This window comes from Pagrus pagrus (assembly GCF_965226575.1).
Source record: "Pagrus pagrus genome assembly, chromosome: 16".
Lineage (NCBI taxonomy): Eukaryota > Metazoa > Chordata > Actinopteri > Spariformes > Sparidae > Pagrus > Pagrus pagrus.
Window position 1 is genome coordinate 26630825 of NC_140200.1, and position 23734 is coordinate 26654558.

At 40.4% G+C, this 23734-nt stretch overlaps 1 protein-coding gene across 4 annotated transcripts in view; it reads left to right on the forward strand.

The window, feature by feature from the left end:
• Positions 1-23734, forward strand: part of ankrd6b (ankyrin repeat domain 6b) — a gene marked incomplete at its 5' end in the record, with an annotated part of 50975 nt that overhangs the window by 19965 nt on the left and 7276 nt on the right. For 3 of the 4 annotated variants that reach the window (XM_084377549.1, XM_084377551.1, XM_084377550.1), the window contains 11 exons: positions 6945-7043; positions 10254-10352; positions 13092-13190; positions 15466-15564; positions 17278-17376; positions 17846-17944; positions 18858-18935; positions 19402-19506; positions 20685-20792; positions 20939-21109; positions 23320-23472. In XM_084377549.1, coding sequence (XP_084233675.1) covers positions 6945-7043; positions 10254-10352; positions 13092-13190; positions 15466-15564; positions 17278-17376; positions 17846-17944; positions 18858-18935; positions 19402-19506; positions 20685-20792; positions 20939-21109; positions 23320-23472 — 1209 coding nt within the window. Of the gene's footprint in view, positions 1-6944; positions 7044-7238; positions 7506-10253; positions 10353-13091; positions 13191-15465; positions 15565-17277; positions 17377-17845; positions 17945-18857; positions 18936-19401; positions 19507-20684; positions 20793-20938; positions 21110-23319; positions 23473-23734 lie in introns of those variants that run through there. The other variant, XM_084377548.1, reaches the window with a different exon arrangement.

Genomic DNA, 23734 nt, shown 5'->3' on the forward strand with positions numbered 1-23734 from the left:
CCATCTGCCATTTTCTTGTTTTGTCTGACCAACAGTCAAAAGACCAAAGATACTCAATTTATAGTTATATCCAGGAAAAGCATCAAGTACTCCCTTGAGAGAAGCTACAGACAGTAAATGTTTGGCATTTTGCATGCCAGACATGTGACTCTTGAGCTGGCAGTGTCAATTGGTCGGATGATCCTGGACCTACCCTTTCCTCTCTTTCCATATTCAGGTCAAGTTTCTATTCGTCCCATAATAAATTGCAAATAAATTGCAATACATACTATTGAACCTAATGACATTCTCATCAGCCTCAGCAGTACTTGTGATGCTAATTGTTAGCATGCTAACATGCAAAAGTAAGTTGAACATAGTAAATATTGTACCTGTTACCATTAGCATTTAGTACTGCTACTTCTAAGCAGAGCCTCACAGAGCTGCTTGCATGGTTGCAGACACTTTTGCTTGAAAAATGACTTAGAAATTCAGTCATTTATCAATGAGTGCAGATTAATTTCTGTTAATTGACATATTGATTAATAGACTAATTGTTTCAGCTCTAATTTGGTCCCTGACAAGGTATCAGGTTTTGATACCGTCATTGAATCACCATTCAAACTCAACATAAATGAAATAATGCTCACCAACACCGTTTTGGTTTGTCTTTCCACAATCACCAGATGTGAACATATTTCGACTCTACAAGTCATTGAACCTCTGCTCCACTCTCTTTCCTCTGCCATGTCATGCCTCTCCTGTCCCCTGCCATGTCAGCTACTGTAAATCACCTCCATACTGTATCCCCTGTTTTTAAACTGGCATCTGTCAGTCTCAGAGGCTGTTGAGTCCCAGTCTAGTGTCCAGCCGTGTTCACTGTGAGGCAGCTGAGCCTGTGTGAGAGCAATGACTCCCTCTGTCATTGAAGGTTGCAGTGTGGGCAGACTCCTGTCAGGTAATAGGACCACTTAGCTCCACAGCAAAGAGCTGCAGTAAGCAGCAATGCTGCCCCCTTTAGTTTTGGAGGTACCTTCGAATTCTGGTTATTTCTTACAGATTACACTAATCAACAATTTTTGATAAAACTAAATGTGTTTTTAAGACCTAACCTGTGTGGTTTGGCTCAAACAAACTCTGTTTACCTGTTTGCACTAATTAATTTAGATTTGTGAAATCAGTCAATTAAACTTGAACCAAACAAACAGGGACCCACATTTTTCAGCAGTCTCAATCTGGTTATTTTGTCTCTTTTCTATTCCAATGGGACTGGGTGTATTCAAAGTAAAGCAGACCAACAACAGGCCTGTGTGTGGTTTTAACATAAATTCAGAACTGATTAAGCTCTTTTTTATTATTTATGATTTATTATTTCTTGGTGGGCTCTGGTGACTTGTTGATCGGATCTTGTTGCTCATGGTGAATGCAGGCTCAGAACCAACTGGTTGGCTCAAATCAGCTCCTAAGCTTTATTTCTCCTGTTGGTGGCCTGTATTGTAGTGTCTGCATCCTTGGGTGTCATTTTACTCCCATTGTGTCACTAAGTTGTGTGACTCCTGGATGTGGTCTAGTGTTTGTAGCCTTAGTCTATGTTTTTAAAGGTGGCCCAACTTTCCGACCAGATATCAGATCTCTTCAGTCATTGTAAGGTAAATTAATTTGGGTAACATAACACTTATTCTGTGGGCTCATCTGCATCTCTTAAATCAATTAGACACAAAACAAAGCCCATGTAAGGGTTAGCAGCACTGGATCCGCTTACACACAAACACACACAACCCCATCATGTTTCAAAACTATGCTAATGCAAATAATTCCAGCAGCTCGAGATTTAGTCAGGCGAATAATTTACTGCCAATGTATTCACTCGCCCTTTACTGTAGTTGCTCCAGGCTGTCACAGTGCTCTCATCATTTTGGTGAAGCGTGCTTGTGTGGGTGTCATACATGGATATGCTAAGACACCTCCTCTTAATAACACTGTGTGATCTGAGAGTTGAAGAGATTCTTACTTTAATTAGCAGGCTTTTATTTCTCTCAGTTAAAATTCATTAATTTTCGTGCTTCATTTTCTAAAAGTAGGCTCGCCATGCAGCTTAATTTTATATAAGAAAGCAAATCCGTGTCAGTACAAAAAATCTTTTGCAGTGATATTGGGCTGGGTATGGTTTGACATTTTTACTAGCTGTGACAGCATCAGCTGATACTGTTTTTACCTTGAAAGTCTGTGTGTGTGTGTGTGTGTGTGTGTGTGTGTGTGTGTGTGTGTGTGTGTGTGTGTGTGTGTGTGAGTGACATCATGGCAAAATGTGGTCAGGATAGATATTGTCAATGCGATAGTCTCTCTACTGTGTGTATTTGAGATTGAAATTAAGGCAGAGTACAAAGATGTAAAATAAACAACCGGAAAAAAAATCTTTAAATGGTTCCATACAGCTCGTCAGGCATAATCTAAGTGTCCAGAAGCTGAAGAGATTCCTAATTGATTCGAAAAGACATTATTGAAAACTTTTTTTAAGCCCAAATCTTCACTGTAGCTGCAAAGCTAAAAGCATTAGTGCACCCCCCATCTGAAGTGGGTACATGAGCTCGACCGTGCGTCAACCATGTAAAGAACATCTTTTCAAATCATTTTGAGATCTCCAGGTTTTACAATGTACTGTAAATATCAACTTGTCACTTTTTCTAAATTACCTCAAGCAGACTTGGCATTTCTATATTGCCGTTTCTTGTCACTTATCAGTGTTATTTAGCGAAATATATATTGATACTGATATATCTGTAATAAAATAATATCAGCTCATATATTAGCCTCCCTGATTTAAGCGCATCATATCAATTTCTCCTTGGTTTCAGTGAGACACCAGGAGAAAATTTAAAAAACCTCAAATACTTTAAAGGACCGTCCACGCTCTCCTCCTTACAGGGGCTCTATGTAACATTTTGTAGCAATTTACATGTATTAATCACTTTTTTTTTGGCCATATGTGAGTGGATTGTAACATCACATGAAGCATGAGACCTTCCCTGTCTTTCTTGGTTGATGATTTCTTTAAGTTGTTTAATGCTGCTGGATTTCTTTGTGAAGGACTCAGGTTGGATTTTTTAGGACAGTCCAAATGATTTTACTTTATCCATGTTCTAGAGTGCCTCGTCTCAGTGCCTCTCTCTGTAGTAGCTATTGTTACTTTAGAAATGGAGCCCGCTAACATAAACGTACGACCGACTTCCAGCACAACACAGATGTTCCACACAGCTCCTTTAATGTCTTAGAATTATGACAGCTTGGATTTGCTATCAAAATGACTGTACCTAAGGTCCTTGGACTGTATTGGTTCATTCTCAGTTCCTAAATATCAAAATACCAAATAACAGTTTTTTAGCTGAGAGTGAATGTAATTTTGATTGACTCAGTTTAGATGTTCCATGCTGAGTAACCTCCAGCAGAAGTTGGCAGTTTGCTGTATGCACCCAAATGTTTAACAGTATCACAGCTGAGCTGCTGCTTGGCCAGATGGAGCACAGGACACACACACACACACACACACACACACACACACACACACACGCACACACGCACACACACACACACACACACACACACACACACAGTGACAGTCAGACCCGGCACCAAAGTCCCCTGAGGCCTTGCTTTATTCTTTCATCCCAGCTCTCACATCTCCTGGAAACACAGCAAGGTTCAAAGGTCATTTACCAATACACAGGATGTGATGTAACACCCCATTGTGCCAGTTTGGGCCAATGCTTATCTAGAACAGTGGCCTGGATGTTGGATGTGGGAGGTAATGATAGGCTAGTCACCACTTTACTCATATGGCAGCCAAACCTAAATAATGTCACAGTATTGAAACTTGACTTGAAGTCGACTGTCTGTGTGAAAGAAAAATGTTTTCATTCTGAGGAGAGTAAGGTTATCAAACAACACACAGGTCAAGCTTGTAGATCTCCACACTGTTTATCTTTGGTGTTTCTCTTCATTGTTTGTGTCCGCAGACACTGTAACAGCAGGTCTATTATGCTGCATGTTTCCTGGTTTCAGGAAATGAGTTTAACTTTTTATGTAAAGACGCAATTGTTGCAGGCACAGTATTAAATCTTTGCTTTAATGATATTATTTTGTTATTCTGTGGGAGATACCTGAAATGAAAAGAGACGGCATACAAAGCCAATGCTGAGCACTATTCCTGTGTGCATGCTTTATACTGTAGTGTGTTTCTTCTGTATCATGCGCTTTGTGTTTTCTGTCCTGGCACTGCAAACCAATTTTCCATGGCAACAATGAACACATGTCATCATATTGTAACAGGTTAAAACAATATTACATGTGCTGCTACTCCCTCTGATGATTTTGTTTTGACCAGCAGTATTTGGCTATTTTGACAGGGTGCCATTATGCAAGCTAAATCCAGGAAAAAATGGGGCAGAGCTTCATATGAAGCATTCCTCTGCTCAAGAAAAGGAATGTAGGAATAGTTTTTGAAAGGCTATAATATGATGGATTGAAAGTGAGACAACAGATGGATAGAAAAGAAGGCAGGAAGGATTAAGTAGGGAGATAGATGAGATTGATCTAGACGAGAAAGTGGAAAAAGCAGGTGAGATGCACTAAACCAAACCTAAGACCTGTCATCAAAGCTTCATGTACATTTTATAATAAGTATAATATGTTTATAATATGTAAGAAATACAACAGAGCATGACGGCTGATTTTGGACAAATTTGTGCAAACGTATTCGTACTATGTTTAATATCTAGACGATGAGGTCAGCCGTCGTCTTTGCAGAGGAAGTTCCTGTTAAGCCAACAGTGTTAAATACTCCTCTTTTATATTAGTTGCTTGCCCTCATTGTTAAAGCTGCAGTAAGTTATTCTGGGGAGTTGATTGTGAGTGTCATTCCCAGTGTCAGTATTTGACAACCTGGAAATGACACTTAACAATCAACTATCAATCTCAACAAGCACCCTCTGCACCTACAACAGCTGATAAAAGTTGTGGGGTGAGGTGCATGGACTTTTATCGGCATCTGAAGGGGAGCATACCAGTATAAGTTATATCTGGTAGAAGCCTTCTAAACAGTTGAAAAATAAATTTTCACTGCTCTCTGGTGGATCAACTATGGAATGAAAACTGAATGACTCTCTGTGCTGGAATTTCTTGTAACTTGTCTGCCAATGAAAATGCATACAGCCACAAACAGACCTCCTGTCGGTGTAGAGACAGCAGAGGCTTCCTGCAGGCCTGAGGCCTGCTGTTTACCTGAGCTTGGCTGGTGGCTTCCTTCCAAGCCAGGCCCAGTGTAACTCAATCGGAGGACCACATTAAATGCAGAGCTGAACTGAGCTGCACCCAAACAAAGCACAAACCTGCAAACGCAGAGACAATACCTGGGATGTAATGTGGCTTGTGCTGTTGTGTGGGAATACACACTGGGTCTGTAATTAAACTGTATTTACTCAGTATAATTAAAGATTATCAGAGATTACCTGAATCTTGTGTTTGAAGTTTGAATGCTGACATCCTGCTCTGTCATTCTTCTTCATGCAGCTCATTATGTTGAATGTAATGTTCAGGAAGTCTGGGTGTGCTGACAGCTTTTAACCTAATCCTCCCAGGGAATTCTAATGTGTCCTGGCTTCTGTATGAAGGAATTCCCCGCTATTGACTTTCCTTATGTCATCGTACCCTCCCTGGTTAAGTACAGAGCATCGCGTAGAATGAGTTTGAGTATTGAGTAGAATGGATTAGAGCTGACACTAAAGATAATTCTCATTATCGAATGATAGGCAGATTATTTTTTTGGCTAATCAATGAATTGCTGTGACTGTAAACTGCAAGAAAATAGTAAAAATGTCCATTATAATTTCACAGAACCCAAGCTGACGTCTTCAAAGGTCTAATTTCTTTAAAGACTTATACATACAGGTTCTGGGTTGGAGGTGTCTGTCTTTAGGGTTTCTGCATCCACCTAAGTATGAGTTGAATTTTATTTGTGGCGCTCAGCATTGAAAAAATGTCCTGAATTTAACAGCAACATACCTTTCTATATCTACTTTGGATATAGTCCACAGTAAGGACAATACCAGAATCAAAAAACTTAGAATAATATAGAATACTACTATAAAAAACCTCAGTTCCTCTTTCAATACAAAAGTCTAAAGAAAAAAAACATCAAAGGCACACAATATAGGAAATATTCCTTGTAAAACTTTTAAATTTACAAGCTGCAAATAGGTGGCAATCGGAGACAAAAGGGACAGACAGAGTTCAACACCTGCTGGTTGTCCAGTGTCGGTTGTCCAACATATGTGTAATGTTAATATCTGTGCAGCCTTGGGTTGAATATCTGATTGAGGATGTTTGTATTTTTATTACTTCATTACTATCGATACTGTAGAAAGTATATGACGTATCATTTTAATATATAAATTTAAATATATAAACATGGTATTGAAAAAGAATTAAAGTATCAATAGTTTTGACAAACGTATTCAACAGACATTGCTGACAACAGCTTTTATAGAAACTATTTATTTGTAAAAAAAAAAAAAATTAGGTTTTCACATATTTTAAATTACATTATTTAACAAGTTAAGTAACCTCTTCTGCTTCAGGGCCCGCCCACAGCCTTATATTGGCAGGATGCAGAGTAGATCCTCTGCTCAGCTAACATGAACAGCTGTGCACATTGTGCACTACTCTCTTAAACCATGGATTAAGGATTTGTTTGTTTTCAGTTGACTTATTACTGAGATGGATTGTATTCTGGAGCAGATGTCTTCAGTCATGCCACCAGCCATGACGGCTGTAACTCATACTGCAGTGGTATCTGACTCAGCGGGCTGTGATTCTGTTTATGGGCCAGCAGTGGTGGGTTTCTTTATTCAACTTTCTCTGCTTCTGCGAGAGGTGTGTGTGCTTATGTCATGTGTGCTTTGTGTCCACAGTATGGCAGGAGCCCCCTGCACTTGGCTGCCTACAAAGGCCACATTGAGGTTGTCCGTATCCTGCTCAAAGCTGGCTGTGACCTGGACATCCAAGACGATGTGAGTAAATTCATCTGTCTGTCAGCTGTGTCAGCCATATTTCAACTGCATCCACGTCCAGCTCTTGCCCTGCAGTCTTGATTGCTGGTAACCAGTGGATTGCTTATTTTTTTGCTCTCAATTCTGTTGTTTTTTTTTTTTAGGTTTTTTTTTTAGACCATCATTATCCTATAACACAAAGATTCCTGTAGTCTAATGTCCTCCAGTGGCCTTGAATGGGACTCTTTGGACTGTCCCCTTGTGGGTTCGCCCTCAGGATGCAACACAGATAGCGATAATACAGATCTCTGGCGTTGCCAAATTCACTCTCTGTGGTCAGTGAGCTCTACTACAGGCTGCAATACATCCTCCAGAAGTGAAGGGAGCAGGAGGTGCAGACTGAAGCAGGAGGAGGATGAGGAGGGGAGAAGACAGTGGAGGAGGGCTCGGAAAGAGCCTGGAGGATCAGGGAGAGTGAAGGAGGTTAGCCAAACCTGCTCCTACTGAGCCAGCAGAAATCTGCCCCCCCCTCCCCGTCCTTCTTTCCCTCAACAAACTCCACGCCTCCACCGCTGCTGCTGTGCTCGGTTCAGTTCTTATCTGGCTTTCAATGACCCTCTCCTCCTCTCCTCCCACTTCTCTCTCCTCCATCCCTCATGGTAATCATTGCTCTTTCTTCTTGTGCTCTCATGTCAAACCTAACCTGCCAAGTGTCACTTGCCACTAATCTGTGTTCAGCAACTCCATTTATGGCTGAGCATGAATATGAGCTGAACCTTTTTCCTGGGACTCTACGCTTACTGCTTTCATATGGCTATACAAACCACTGTGGACTCTAAACAGCTAATGGAGCTATTTGGGTTTACCTTGCTGTGGTTTGTATAACTGCTACATTGGGAGAATGTTAACATCATTAATGCTTGGTTCAGTAATAACTCTGCTGAGCTTGGAGAAACATAGTGTGCTTATTAAAAAGGAGCTTACAAAACGGTCAAAACTGAAGGGGGTAGTTTGTTTTTTGGGGATTTTTGGAGTTACGTGCTGAAACGATTTCTTGATGAACAACTGTGTATCTATCTGCCCTGCACATCTGTACAGTGTCTCAAGCTATTGCTCGGATTACCAGTTTTGGTTGGTGAGCACAAGCTTTGGTTGTGGTCTGTGTATGGGCACAATGGTACAAACCTGGCAACCTCACTCTGGAGACCAGACTCTATGATGCTGTGCACATTCACTGCACCTGGCTTTCATTTGCTGAGAAATCAGCACATAACTTCCTTGTTGATAAACCACAAAGTCTAATTTCACTTTTCAGTTTGTGTATGAATTTATAAACTGATATGGAGAAGATGATTTGAAGATTTGAAGTAGATGATGTGGGATGCCATCCTTCTCCATAGGAAAATGACCAAAATGCATCCCCCTTTCTTTTTTTTTTACCTGCCATCCCCCCTCCCCGTTCCCTAGTATAAGAGAGAATGCAGGGGCAGAGGGCTTGTTTAGTTGAATATGTTAGTCTCTTCTGCCTGACTCATTGGTCCTTTATCTGACTGAGGTTTGTGTGCGTTAAAATCTATGTGGCCTAAATAATGGCTCTGTAATCAGAAGAACCAAAACAGTCAGTGCGCTTGTCGCATGTGAATAAAATGAAGCAGGTTCATCCCCCCGTTACAGATGAACAAATCACCTAGTGATGATATGTGATACGATCAATGAGCTTTAGAGGTGATCGTTGGCATATTTTTTAAATCTTTGGACAGAGCCAGGCTAAGTGTTCCAGTCTAACCCCATCCTGACTCCAGATCGGGTAGTAACATTCAAACATGAGATGAAGTGTGTTTCCATCCACCTGTTTATGCACATTTTTAAATTTGTGGAAATAAAAAAAAGTCAAAATATGGCAAAAGAAAGTTTTTATGTGGTGCAAAAGCAAACAGACTTAGCAAGGAAATACATGCATGTGCCCTAAGGATCCATATTGTAGAAAGCGAGATTTCCATTTTTTTCTGATTATAAAGCAGGTCTATGTACTATAGACAAACTGTGAAAGTATCGAAATGCTCAGTGCACATGGCCCGTATTCAGAAACTTTGCTTTCAAACTAGCCGTGAGGACTTCCATAAGGTTGAGATGTCACAACTATACAGTCATGTAGTCGGCAAAGCTGGTGTCGAAACACGATCAGCTTGCTGAGACATGTGAGAGCTGACCAATAAGAGCAGACTGGACTTTTAAGTTGGAGGGTTTTAAAGAGACAGAAGCTAAAATGGAGCATTCAGACAGGCTGAATAGATGTGCTGCAGCAATGGACAGTATGAGAAAAGTAACGTGTTTTTGGATGTAAAAATCTTCTAGTAGACACCAAATATAAAAGTGATAACCTGATGAACCTGAAAATGAGCATAATATGGGACCTCTGAACATCCACTGGAGCTTCAGTTCAAAAAACAGACAAAAAATGGCTGGTGTTCTTTTCATCCTGTCATCTCATTGTGTCTTATCTGCAGTGGTTTAACAGCACCTACTGGAGAATCTGTATCTCCATGAACCGACTTGTTGTATTGACAAAACAGTAGTGGATGGAAACACACATTAATATAAATGATGTGCTTGAAATTCTATCAAAAGTTGCACTAAATTTGGATGGAAACTGACAACTGGTCTCCATCTTCTCATCTAACTCTCAGAAAGAGTGAGCAAGCAAATAATTATATTTGCCAAAATGTCCAACTTTACCTTTAACTTTAAATTGTCAAAACTGTCAAAAATGTTTAAGGGTGTATTTCTTTTGAGCGGGTCTACTATTGATCCCATTAAAATGCAGTAATATATGCAGCGACATACAAAAGTAATCCATCCGTGTGTTTATTCCACTCAAAGTAAGTAGGAATAAAACATAAGTCCCCCAAAACCAATCTATTCCTTCAAGAGACTGTGTCACCTGTGATGTATGAAAATCTTGTATCTCTACTTTAACCTTTCAACAACTTATTTTCAGGAAAGTTGATTGCTTTGGAAAATAATAGTTTTCACAAAGATTTATGAATCTTCATGGCATGAGAATGACCCAGCAAATACACTGTAAATTAATAATACAATGAGATAACAAATTGGAGCTCCAAGATTTTCACATGATGAAATAGATTTTTATGGATGGATGCTGGTTTTCTTATCCTGTTACTTGAGTGTTGCATATTGGTAGTCAGTGATGTGTGTTTGTGTCATTGGCAGGGGGAGCAGACGGCGTTACACAGGGCTGCCGTGGTGGGAAACAGTGATGTCATCAGTGCTCTCATCCAGGAAGGATGTGCACTGGACAGACAAGACAAGGTGCAGATCAAACATGAGAAACACACACAAACATAGAACACACACAGAGGCTAATGGCACCTCTATCACAGTCATTCTGAGGAATGGGGAATTTTAAAGCCATCATAATGACTGCATTAAAGCATCTGATAATCAGAGAGAAAGCAGTGTGCCTTTAATCTGCTTAGCTTTAGAGGAGTGTGTTTAGAGTCACAGTGAGATGACCTGCAGGGATTATAGCCATGCACACTCGTATTTTATGTCAAAACTCTTTACATGCTGTGCTGAAATATAGTGTATTCATAATATTGTATTTCCAGAATCAGAATCAGAATTCCTTTATTAGCCCCACAAACAGAGAAATGTGTGCGTCACAGCAGCAAAAGGACAGTAATGTTACAATTAACAAAAAAACCCCTAAAAAATAAACAATATAATAAAAAGGTAAGAAATAGAAATAGACTTGTATATACATACTATGTACACATATAAACAGTGTAATTATAAACAGTGTGGCAGTGTTTTGTTATTAATAAATAATAAATATGAATGTATGTGAAAATTGTCCAGTTAGTGCAAACCAAAATGAGAAATGAGTTATGTATAGAGTTTTTATTGCACAGTACACAGTGAGGTCTACTGGGAGCAGTGCTGGTTGTACAGTCTAACAGCAGCAGGAAGGAAGGACCTGCGATAACTCTCCGTTCACACACTTGGGGTGTATCAGCCTGTCGCTGAAGGAGCTGACCACTGCTGTGATAGTGTCCTGCAGTGGGTGGGACTCCTTCACCAGCAGCGATGACAGCTTGTCCATCATCCTGCTGTCTCCCACCACCTGCACTGGGTCAAGAGGGCATCCCAGGATGGAGCTGGCCTTCTTGATAAGTGTATCAAGTCTCTTCCTATCTGCTGTCGAGATGCTGCTGCTCCAGCAGACTACTCCATAGAAAATGGCTGATGCCACCACAGAGTCATAGAAAGTCCTCAGGAGTGCCCCCTGTACCCCAAAGGACCTGAGCTTCCTCAGCAGATGGAGTCTGCTCTGACCTTTCTTATAGGTTGCTGCAGTGTGATCAGTCCAGTCCAGTTTATTGTTCAGGTGAACTCCCAGGTACTTGTAAGACGTCACCATCTCAATGTCCGTTCCCTGGATGTTCACCTGTGTGCAGGGTTGTCTGTGCCTGCGGAAATCCGCCACCAGCTCTTTGGCCTTCCCGGCGTTGAGCTGGAGGTGGTTCCGCCAGCACCGGTCTATGAAGTCCTGAATAAGTTCTCTGTAGGCTCTGTCGTCCCCGTCCCTGATGAGGCCGACAAAAGCAGAGTCGTCAGGACTTTTGTAGATGGCGGTGGGGTGATTAATGGGAAAGGGGCCAGGACTGTTCCCTGTGGGGCCCCTTTACTGCAGTCCGACACACAGTCCCGAGTCCTCACATACTGTGGCCGGTTGGTGAGGTCGTTGAGGATCCAGGACGTGAGGTGTTGGTCCACACCCGTGACCTCCAGCTTGTACCCCAGATGTACAGGCTGTATGGTGTTGAAAGCACTGGAGAAATCAAAGAACATGATCCTCACAGTGCTTCCAGGCATTTCCAGGTGAGACAGTGATCTGTCCAGGAGGAAGATGATGGCATTGTCCACTCCGATGCCAGGCTGGTAGGCAAACTGGAGTGGGTCCAAAAAAGGACCCACCAGAGGGCGGAGATGGACTGGTCTGTAGCTGTTGAAGTCCTTTGGGTGAGGGGTCTTTGGTGCTGGTACCACGCAGGAGATTTTCCACAGCATTGGCACGTTTCCCAGCTTCAGGCTCATGTTGAAGAGTTACTCCACAATCCTGCACAGCTGGTCTGTACAGAAGTTTTAGTAGTTAATGCTTAACGCTGTACCAGTGGCTATACAAAAATAATCCAGCCAGTGCCCTGCATGGTTTAATAGAGCCCTTTTCCCCAGAACCCCTTTACAGTTGGCTCATTTTGAATGAATCACTTTTTCAGTTCATACTGCATCCCAAGAACCTGTTGTAAGTAGGACTTAGTGCTGTCAATGTACCTCTATAATCCTAATCGATTGTCCTTCCTTAATATTATTTAATATTCAAATTATATTAAAATAATAATAAATAATAATGCTCAGATTTAGCCTTTTATCAAAATTCACTATGTACCTATACACTGTTTAAACAGAATTATGTATTGCCACAATATAGTAAAAAATAGTAATCGTAATAATTAAGTATTAAATTAAAATAATAAATAAACGTAGGCACTGATAACCCCACTGATGAGGAAGAGGAAGGCATTACTTTCTGCTGTAACATTAGAGGTTAATGTTGGCACACTGAAAACTGTTCATCAGACATGTCTCCCTTTTCTGATTTTCCGGGAGTGAAGAGCATATTTAGTCTTTATGGAAATGCCTTCCAGTTTTCTGATTTGCTTCTGTTTTGATATGCTGTTGATGCTCAAAGGGCATGTTTCCTCTCTTTTCTGGTATGCTTTTATGTGAAACCTTTGACAGTGTCTAAACAGCTAGCTGAGATAAACTTAGAACAGCAGAGTGGGTGTTTAGTCTGACTTGACTCAGTTGTAATGATGGAATCTCATCAAAGTATCACTGTAATTCTTCATGTGTTTCCTAAATCTAGTATGACAAAGGAACTCTTCATAAATGGAGGTATCTCTGACACTTGTTTTGTGTTGACATAAAGTCAAGCGCATCAGTCGGGCTGTCCTAAATGTGGCTTTTTGTCTTTTGTCCTGTCAGGATGGCAACACAGCTCTCCATGAGGTGTCCTGGCATGGCTTCTGCCAGTCCGTCAAACTGCTGGTGAAGGCTGGAGCCAACGTTCATGCCAAAAACAAGGTGATTGGCACCTTCTTCCTATTCCAAAAGTTGAATTCAAAAGCAATTAAAAAACAACCTTTCTTTATGGTCTAATTTCACTTGCGCTCAGTAAGGCTGCCTATTATGTTGATAAAAAAAACAAACATCTTGTCAAATAAAGGGAAATAAATGTGTCACCAGCAGTGCTTCCCACAGGATTTCACGAGGTTTCACGACAACGCATTTTAGTGAGGGTAGTCCATGTTGGCTGCGGTGATGCGGGCCGCAGGTGGTTCTGCAAAAGTACGCACCTGGTTACAGTGAAAAAGTTAAAGCAGACTCAACTTTTGGAGAAATGCAGCCCGACGTCAAGTTGCGGTGGCCAATCACATAAGCTAGCATCAGACTGGCAGCATGAATGACTGAAGCCACAGTGGATTGTAATGTAATGTGTCATGTGTTTTCACTCATTTTGACATTGTGCAACAGTTTAAACACATCTGTGGATGCCGATGATCACTGTAGGACTGGCATACTTAACCCACTCTAGCAGAGGTATGACGGCAGATCAGAGGCAGTGTTATTTAGCATGGATCAATGCTACAGAAGGAACACAACGAACATTTCTTTGTGTAGCTCTGTTTCACTTGTGATCACTCGGTTTGGTCTTGTGCCAGTTTAAAACACACAGTGATGATCTGCCTCACATTCTGTTTTTTTACTGTTATTTTGAATTTGTCGACGAGGACAAACAATCACTAGAAGGACCTGCATGCTAGAAGCGTAACAACATAGCAGCTTCTCCTTTCAGTAAACTGATCAGCGGGGTTCCCATCAAGTCACACATCCACACCACACACAAGCCTGCAGCGTTTCCCCGCACAGCCAGATTCGATCTGAATGTATCCTATGGTGGGTGGACCTCAGACCCTCCAGGGGGATCCTTGGGCCTGCTCCTCTGAAAGAACATTTTGCACATTTTAAAGTTAAATGCATCAATCTGGTGCACTTGGAGGGAAATATTAAGAGGCTATCTCATAAATAACATGAGCATAAATGAGTAATTATGGAAAATATATAATGTAGAAAATAATCAGATATAACACAAAGCTTGGGCTCTGCTGCCTGCTGATTTGTCCAATCCTCTCAATTTACTACACAGCTCTGGTTATGCAGTGTTAACACAAGCCTTTAAACTATAGCCAGTATTCAATATCAGTCTAATGCTTTTAATCTTGTAGCTTATTAGTCCTGACTCATAACTAAACCTTGACTGAGAGACCAGATAATCATTAGGGTTGTCTTGTTTCAAAATCATGAGCGCTTGTGAGTGCCATCTTAACTACCTACTGTCTGGTCAGTGTGGTTGTGATTGCTGCTGGAAAACAGGAGTGTCATTTTGTGTGTGTGCATGTGAATGCGTGTACACGTGCAGCACGGTTATTTTTTTCACTTTTAGCTTTTATGCAGCAACTTCTATGCAGATTCCATTATCTTCATCATTTCGTTGTCATTAATTACTGAGCGAATCCCATCCACTGATAAACAATGTTTGTAAGCATCCTTAAGTCTGTCTTAGGGCTGGGCGATGTCTGCTGAATTGACATATGATGATGTCTACAGTGAAACATCGTGATGGACGATGACATCGTTGTTCATGAATTTGAGGCAGCATGTCCAGTGTTGTCGTGAAGCAGCAGATGTGTGTTAGCTCACCACTGTAGCAGCTGCTGTTTCCCACCGTTGCTCTGACATGAATCTCCAACTGTCTCATCCTGCAGAGGAAACTATCTCCCGTTAACACCGACATACATCCCTGTGCCAGGCTTAAAAGCATTCTCATCTCCGCACAACATGTTCACAACTAAGCTGTGTTCAGTCTCATATGTGTAAAACAATGTTGGCCAACTAGCCAAGGAAGCTAAGCTAAGAAAACTGTGTGTAAAAATAGCATGACTGAGAGAAATAGTGGCCCGCGGGAAAGAAACACTGCTGCCACAAATTTAACCGAGTCTTGTGTTCGCTTAACTGAACCGGTTTAATAAGAAAGTAATAAATGAGTAATGGAGATGTAATGTTATTGCACTGAGCAGCAACATACTTCTTTTCATTTCCTCTCCCCACATATCACAAACAACACGGCAACTCTGAGGGGACATGCCTCTTAATTGTGCTCTGGTGGGGAGCCTTTTAAATCAGGGTTATGATGGTCAAGGATTAGTAGTCGATGGCTGTGAGCCATCGGCCCAACCCTAATCTGGTTGATGGTATGTTTGACGGAAAAAATATTAAACATTGGTCCTCTTGTTTCCAGGCAGGAAACACAGCACTCCACCTTGCATGTCAGAATGGTCATGCTCAGAGCTCCAAGGTTCTGCTCCTGGGAGGCTCCAGGCCCGACAGCAAGAACCATGTAAGTCACACAAGGCATCTTTCACCTCTTGGTCTAACAAACAACACATTTAAAGAGCCCATATTGTAGAAACTAAGATTTTCATGTCTTTTTGATTCTCAAACAGGTCCTAGGTACTATATAAATACTGTGAAGTATCAAAATGTTCAATCCACAGGGAAATGCACGCACCACGCCTTTAAACGAGCTGTCAGGACTTCTGTTTGGCTGTGATTTCACAACTTTGCAGTCAGCCCTGTAACCACTGCCATGGTTGCAAAAACATATGGACGGTGCCTGCTCAGCCCTGCTAAATCTGACAAATCAGAACAGAGCATTTCCTGTGAGTTTCTTGTTGCAAGAGCATGAGTGTGCTGGTCTGCTCTTTTTGCTGTGTTAAAAGAAACTGTGTGATCATGGGTACAGTGTCTCAAATTCATGTTGGTTGCAATGAATTCAAAAGACTGGGTGACTTTAATCAACATTTAGCAGAGCCAGGTATTTTTCTCAGGAGTTGGTGGCTACCAGAATAGATCTAAAAGTAGCATTGGACTTCTGTTCATTGAGTAGACAGAGACACGTACTGTATTCACCATAACAACTGTAAATGCCAGATGTTGTGTTTATGGCTTGTTGCACTGCCTCTTAATGGACAAAATATCAATCACTGCAGCTTTAGATATCCAGTTCTCAAAAACTTTTAGCAGTCTCACTCCTTTAATGGTATCACTACTTTAATGGGATCCAGTTCTTGTGAAAAGAATCAGTTGAATGTTTTCGAGCAAAGGTACGATTTACCCTTGAAGTTTGATGTCACATCCATCCAATGAACATATTGATTTTCATACTTAACCCACTGTATTTTTCATTACCTTTTCTTTCTGTTTCGTCTCACATTTGCTGTTTCTTCATGTAAAATTCTCTTTGAAAACAACTTGAATCTTCACGTCTTCCTCACTTCTTCCCATTACTTGCTTTCTCTTATCCAGCAGCTTTGAAATCCAGGATGTTGCACTGTAGTCACTTAATTATGAAACACTGCATGGCACATTTGCACTTCAAACGTAATTGGCAACCTCACGGGAAAACTGTTGTTACTCAGCACAACACAAATACAGCAGGAAGCTGTTGGTGTTGGGTCTGAGCAGCAGACTGACTTAGCAGATTGTTGAATGCTTCACTTATATGCGGAGCCTTCAATATTTCATTCAGGTGTGGCAGGAGGTGCAGTGTTACAACCACGTCAATAACTGGAAGAAAATGGACTCTATATGGACTTCTATAGTTAAGTTAAAATAGATGTAATAGAAATATATTTGGATGACTTTTAGTGTTAAAGTATTGATGAAATAATCTTAAATTATTCAGGGCTGACACTAACAAGCATTTCTGGTGCTGGTTAATCCTTCTGTTTTTGTTTTTTTTAGTTTTGTAAATTGATTATTTATTCATTAAATGTCCAAAATTAAGAAATATACAGAATCAAGCATGTAATATAGTTAATAATTAGTCTGTATAGTTTGTTTGTGTGTGTATGTGACTTTGGAAACACAACAGAAAAGTTGATGTACAATCTTGTGTTACATAATGACAATTAAATGTATACTTTGATTAAAGTACTATAATTAATGTGTGCTCCTTTCTGCTGTGACACATCTTTTGAATGTAACTGAAAACCTCCTTCTTTTAATATAACATTCTTGTAAAATTGTTAATCCCTTAATTGTTTTACAGGCCGGGGATACTTGTCTGCATGTGGCAGCCCGCTATAACCATGTGGCTATGATTCGCATCCTGCTGGGAGCCTTTTGCTCCGTGTCAGAGAAAAACCTGGTGAGTTATTGACTGAACAAAAAAATGATTGTTTATCACCAGCTAAATACGGAAGAATCCTGTTCGGGACTACTGTCGTATTGATTGGAACTTTTTTGCCACTGATTACAGAATTTGTAACTTGCTCATGAAAGTGGCTGGTGTATTTTTTCGTTAATTTGCCAGAATGACCTGAGGGAGGAGGAAGCTCTGTTGTCTCCTTTATTTGACACACAATTTTCTGTCCAGAATTTTACTTGTAAATGTGACACATCCATGTTAGATCTAATCTGTCATTGTGAATTTTATATTGTACAGCTAAAACATGTAATGTAAGAGTGACAAGCATGATGTCAGAACATGTTTGTAACTCTGCATCAGAGCATCTGGTTTTGTAAATGTTCATCCAAGCGTCTTGAGGTTTTAAATAAATCAAGGCTCCCCCCTCACACCCATATCTCTTGTCCTGTGTGTGTGTATATATCTGCAGGTTGGGGACACACCGCTACACGTGGCAGCTGCTCTGAATCATAAGAAGACAGTACGTCTGCTGCTGGAGGCGGGTGCAGACAGCCGCATCTGCAACAATGTGGGTGCCTGCAGTCTTATTCTACATCATTAATGCTCAGCGGAAATGTTTGTGCACTCACTCTGCTTTTCTTTCTCTTCAAGTGAGCACACATTTCTGTTGTTACCAGCCTCCTCTTGAGGAGCAGCACACTGTCACTGCCTCCTGCTGTCTGTTTAAAGCTGCATCAGGCAACGTTACGCATTGTGAGAAGCAATTGGTAGCTGAAATCTTCTATGTTGATACATAGCACGATCATTATTGTTAACCTGACTGTTCTGATCGCTGTGAATCAGAAGATCTTTCTTGGCCACCTATCTGTCAGTCTAAACTTCCCCATCGTGATAATGACATCACACAATATTACTTACATCATCAATCATTCCCATGTCAGTTTTTCTATAAATTGACAAAAATCGTAGTGAAATAAAATAAAAATACATAAATACAGGCCTGTTGCCAGTAAGGGCTATGTAAAAAAAAAACCTTAAGAGAGTCCAGTGGCTTCCACTTCTTACAGGCTCAGTATAAAGCTACTCTCAGTGAAACTCAATATTTCCTGCAGAGTTTTAAAAGACTATTCAGAAAGAGAGGAAGTAAGTCCATTGAGTTGCTCAGATATGTTTGTTGTGAAACACCGCTTTAGGAAGTGTTAAGTTAATTGACAGCAGCTTAAAAAACAGCAGTGGAAGTGGAAGCAACTTGAAATAATTAGTGTTTAAAAAGAGGAACGCTTCATGGCTGTGTTGTTGTATTGATGAAATTATTGCATTAGAAATAAACTGAACACATTTGGAATAAAGGCTGTTCCAAATCTCTCTGCTATTGTGGTAAAGAAAAGCCTTGACCACTATAAACTGTACAGTAATTCCTTTGTCTGTTTGAGTCATGTCGTCACTGTCCTTACTGTCTGTGTGTGTTTGTGTTTCTGCAGGCAGGTCAAACAGCTCTCGACCAGGCCAGAGAGCACAACAACCCAGATGTGGCTCTTCTACTGACCAAAGCTCCCCAGGTAAAACCAGTAACTACCAGTCTCACCAGTATAGGCAGCTGTGAAAAAAGTTTTTTGTTTTGTTTTTTGTGCTCATACTCTGAGGTGGCAGTGTACTGCTCTTACTTATTGCAAGACAGCTTTATATAACATGTTAAGACATTTCTGGCATGTATAGTATTCATTTAATTCCTACTATCTATTCTTTGTTTTATTCATCGTGTTACGCAACCGCTTATATTTTCACCGTTTTAACTGACTAGCATTTTGATTACTTGTTTTTGCAAACTGAATAGAGGTTATAAGATTTCTCTTAGATTGATACTTGGTCCTTGGGGTGAAATGTAGAAAATAACTAAATACTGTAAATTGAGGTCTGTAAATGTATGTAGCTGTAAATAAAAATAGATTAAATGTTATTTAATGAGCATGCATGATGGTGTCACTTGTTATTACAGTCATTTTGTCTCCTCGCGTGTGTGTTCAGGTTCAGAGTTTTGTGCGTGGCAGGAGTGTGAGGAAGCGGAGAGACAAGCTGAAGGCGGAGGGCAGAGCTCAGTCAGTGCCCAGAGATGAGATGCTACCCTGTAAGGTAAAAACTGGATCATTGTGTCAAAGCCACTTTATTATTATGTTGGCAGTTCATAGGGAAAGATAGGGAAAACAGAAGGATATAAGAGCTTTAAACGTTGGCATGAGATGAAGGTGAGGACATATGTGAGATGCAGCAGATTTTGTCACATTGTCAGAAGACCTATAATAAATTCACTACCAAACCAAACTTCATGAATGTTCTTGTGACAAAGTAGTTTGTGTTCCACTCATTCATCACAGAAACATGAGACCTGTAGAAATCACTGGAACTGAAGACTGTCATGATGAACATGTTCTTAAGTGTATGCAAACTTTTGACCACAACTGTATATCAAAAAGGAAATCTCACTTTCTACAATATGGGACATTTTGAGAAAGAAGATATTTCAAAGATTTGATCCAATTTTAAGTAATGAGAAGTATAAGTAAGAAACAGAGTGGCCATTTGAGTGCTGATCCCTGCAAGCAGTTGAACTGCTCTCCTACAGTCTCTCTTGTACTTCATTCAACTCTTGAGGCTTCTTCACTGTTCTTTTACTCACCTCCAGGCACTGAAGATGGGCTGAAAGAAGTACTAATGTTTGCCAGAGGTGTTTGTTTTTGACAAATAACCCAAACCATTATTGGACAGCTTTGAAATTACTTTGATTATTGTTCTGTTGGGGACAAGTCATGATTTCATTCAACCGTCAGTTGTCGACTGTTTAGTGAAAATGTGTGGGGAAAAAAGAAAACACTTCAATTGACACACAGGTTTAAAAAATCCCCTTATTCCACACTGTCTGACTTTATACACACTGAGAGAAATTTCCATAGCCAAGCCGCCATGTTTTTATTCAGCTTGGCATATTGGGTATATTTGAAAACTTCTGGATCTGCACTAGAATTAGAAGTTCACCCAAAAATGAAAATCCAGTCATTATCTACTCCATCTACTCTCATCCTCTACTTTCCATTTTAAAACAAGTCCCCTTCTGCTTCAGTTATTTTACGAGAATGCTGCAACACTGTTTTACTGTGAAGCACCAGAAATGTGATGGGTGTGAGGAATAATGACTGCATTTTGTTCAGGGGGTGAACTTTTCCTTTAAGGGTTTGACACAAGTTTGGCTGCATAGCATGAGTATAATGACTTTAGCTGCTCTACCAAACATTTCCCTCCCCTGTTCCCTACAGGACAGTGCATCTGCTGCAGATGACACCCAGAGCAGTGAACGAGTTGCCTGCAAGCAGGTGACCGAGTCAAACACCAAGCGGGGAAAGAACAGGAAGCAGAAAGAAAAAGTAGGTCCATCTGAAAAAACACACTCTAATGCCAGAAGTGGTTCTGGACAGAGGAAGATAATTAGTAGCACTCCCCCCTTCGTTAGTTACTGTTTGAGACGTATGAAATGGAATAATGACTAACCTCTGGTGCTTTAATGTTTCAGCCATCTCTGTCTGACCCCCTTCGCCGCAAAGAGACCAGGCAGAGCGAAGCCTGTCACAAGAGGAAAGACAGACTGCGAGGAGGGGCCCTTCATGCATCCGTCCCTCCACACAACTATAAAGCCTATCAGCTCTACACACTGTACCGCAGCAAAGATGGCAAAATCATGCAGGTTAGTGCACAAATGTTCAGCCAGAGTAAAGATTATTATGCCTGTAGTTGCTCAGGTATGTGCTCTGTAAACTTCATGTCAAGTCCTCCAACATAGACGACTTTCCTCCATCACTGAACAACTGCTACAAGGCCCACTGCAAATTACCACCCAGGCCCCAAAGTTTTGTGTCATCACATGTTTTCAGTTTGTGGTGTGTTTTCACTGAGGACCTGAATTTCAACACAGCTATCTTTGCTTTTAACTCAGGTCTTCATTTGTCAAGAGGCTGGCTCATTTAACCTGAACTGTAAGGTCTCATGCTGGAAACAGTAACATTAACACTCAGTGACATTCGCCGTCAATTCAATAGGCTTTATTGGCATGACATTTTATAATGTATGTGTCGCCAAAGCACGGTTGCACACATATTGCATATATCACATATTCAGTATATATCTTATTTCATTATGTGCATTGATGTACTGTATGTATGCAGATATACAGATGGGTACAAGCATGAATGCTATAAATAACAACAACAATACAAGAACAAATGACAAAAGCAGGTCATGGTGGTAAGAAGGATATGGTACTTTTTTCCTGAATGGCTTTCTCTTTTGTTGTGTCAAGAGGTCACATACTTACATACTCACATTCTGCCTTTCCCCCCAAAATGAGGGATAAATTCTCCCTGTCTGTCAAATTTTGGAAATACGACGATTATTATAATTTTTTTTAATTATAGGAAGAATTCTTCCCTAATATTTGCGCAATTTTGACATTGTGTTAAAAAACTGTAATCCTGTGTCTACAACTCCTTCATCACAGTATCAACACAGCCTGTCTTTTCTGGGCAACCAGGTCTGCTTGTGTCTGCCCTTTTCTTTGTTGCCAGGCAGTGGTCACTCCTGTTAGGCTCAGTGAAGCCAGGTGAGCTTTGTGCGACAGCCTTTATATGATGGGCTGGTTTATGAGAGCTTGATCATGTGTGGAAAGTAATAAAAGGGTGTTTTAAACTACTGAACTTGAATACTGGTGGAAGAGACAACACTGTTTTGCAGTTGTTGGACATGTCTCCTGTAAATAAGGCAGTATGTGAGGAAACACTAGTAAAAAATCCAAATATTGCCAGCCCAACTGAAAGTGCAAAGACTCAATTAAGAAAGGCCTCCATTGTCATTTCTTAAAATTTTCAAACTCCTTTGACCATTTTTTGCTGTGAACAGATATTTAAAAATGGCTGCTTCAATCATAACACACTGGACTAGACAGGAAGAATTATAATTCATGCAGACGTTGTTGCTCTTTAGTCTTGGTTGTGGTGGCTCTTAACAAACTGGCCCTAATTGAATCTTTAAATTTAATATATTATTGTTTATTGCTGTCACAAGGGTTTTCATTGGCCGATCTATTACTGAAATTTAAATTATTAAAGAAACTTATATTTTATTATCGCAAGGGGAAACTTGTTCAACCAAAAATAAGGTAATTGATGCTGATGGTCATCAGCATGGTAAATATCATGCTGATGGAAAGTCAGCTGAAGTTTCATAGTCCACAAAACATTTCTAGAGCTTCACAGCCAAACAGAGTGGCAGCATTCTGCTTAACAACTGAAGTAGCTGGAGACTTGATTTAAATGTATGAAACAATGACAACAACAAAAAACATAAAATAGCTCCATACAGTTCGTCTGGGTCTCTCTGAGATCCAAAATTGATTTCAAAAGACCAGAAAATTTTTTTTGACTACGAATGTTTACCAGCAGTTCCGTCGACATGGGTGTGAGTAGATAACGACTGATTTTTCATTTAAGCCGATCCTTTAAAAAGACCCTCTCTATGTGCCCAATAAAACTGTCGCTGCATATTTTACAACTGTTCCTTGCATGTTAAATCATGAATGCTCCTTGTGCTACAGTGTTCAGACTGCAATGTTAAATGAGCTTAGAAGCTGATGTTAGAGATTTGTAAACATATCCATTCTCTAATCTCATATGTTTCAGTCCTACAAAGAAACATTTAAAATAAATATTGCATGAACCTAACGTACCATTAGTGTGGTCCCTTTTCATTCATTTCATTTTAGCAGCACAAAGCCTTTCTGTGGCAAAAAAACAGAAAGGTTGTGTAAAGACTTAATACTTGGATAGAGGTAGCTGTAATTTTTGAGTTTGTTGGATGTGTTTGCTGTGTGTGCTGCCATGTTGATGTTGCGGGGTGTTGCAGGCTCCTCTGAACGGCTGCCGTTGTGAACCTCTCATCAACAAACTGGAGAACCAGCTGGAGGCCACCAAGGAAGAGATGAAGACTGAAATTCACACTGTCCAAGACCTGATGAACTGCAAGATGGGCCAGCTGGACCGCAAGAACAAACACCAGGTACCATACACACACTTCTAACATAGCAGTAAAGCTCTCTTTGTTTATTTTTTTATTGTTTAGGTTTAACCTGCTCACATTCAAGCAGAGATTTGGTGACGTGTAACCCAGATCAAACTAGATCCGAATTCCTATGCGTATGTAGTTAGTTTTGTTTTCTTTTGTTTATTATCCTTTTGGAACTTCCGTCAATCAAATACAAATACAACATTACAACAATTACGATCAAAGACAGGCAACATCATGACCACAACATCACCAA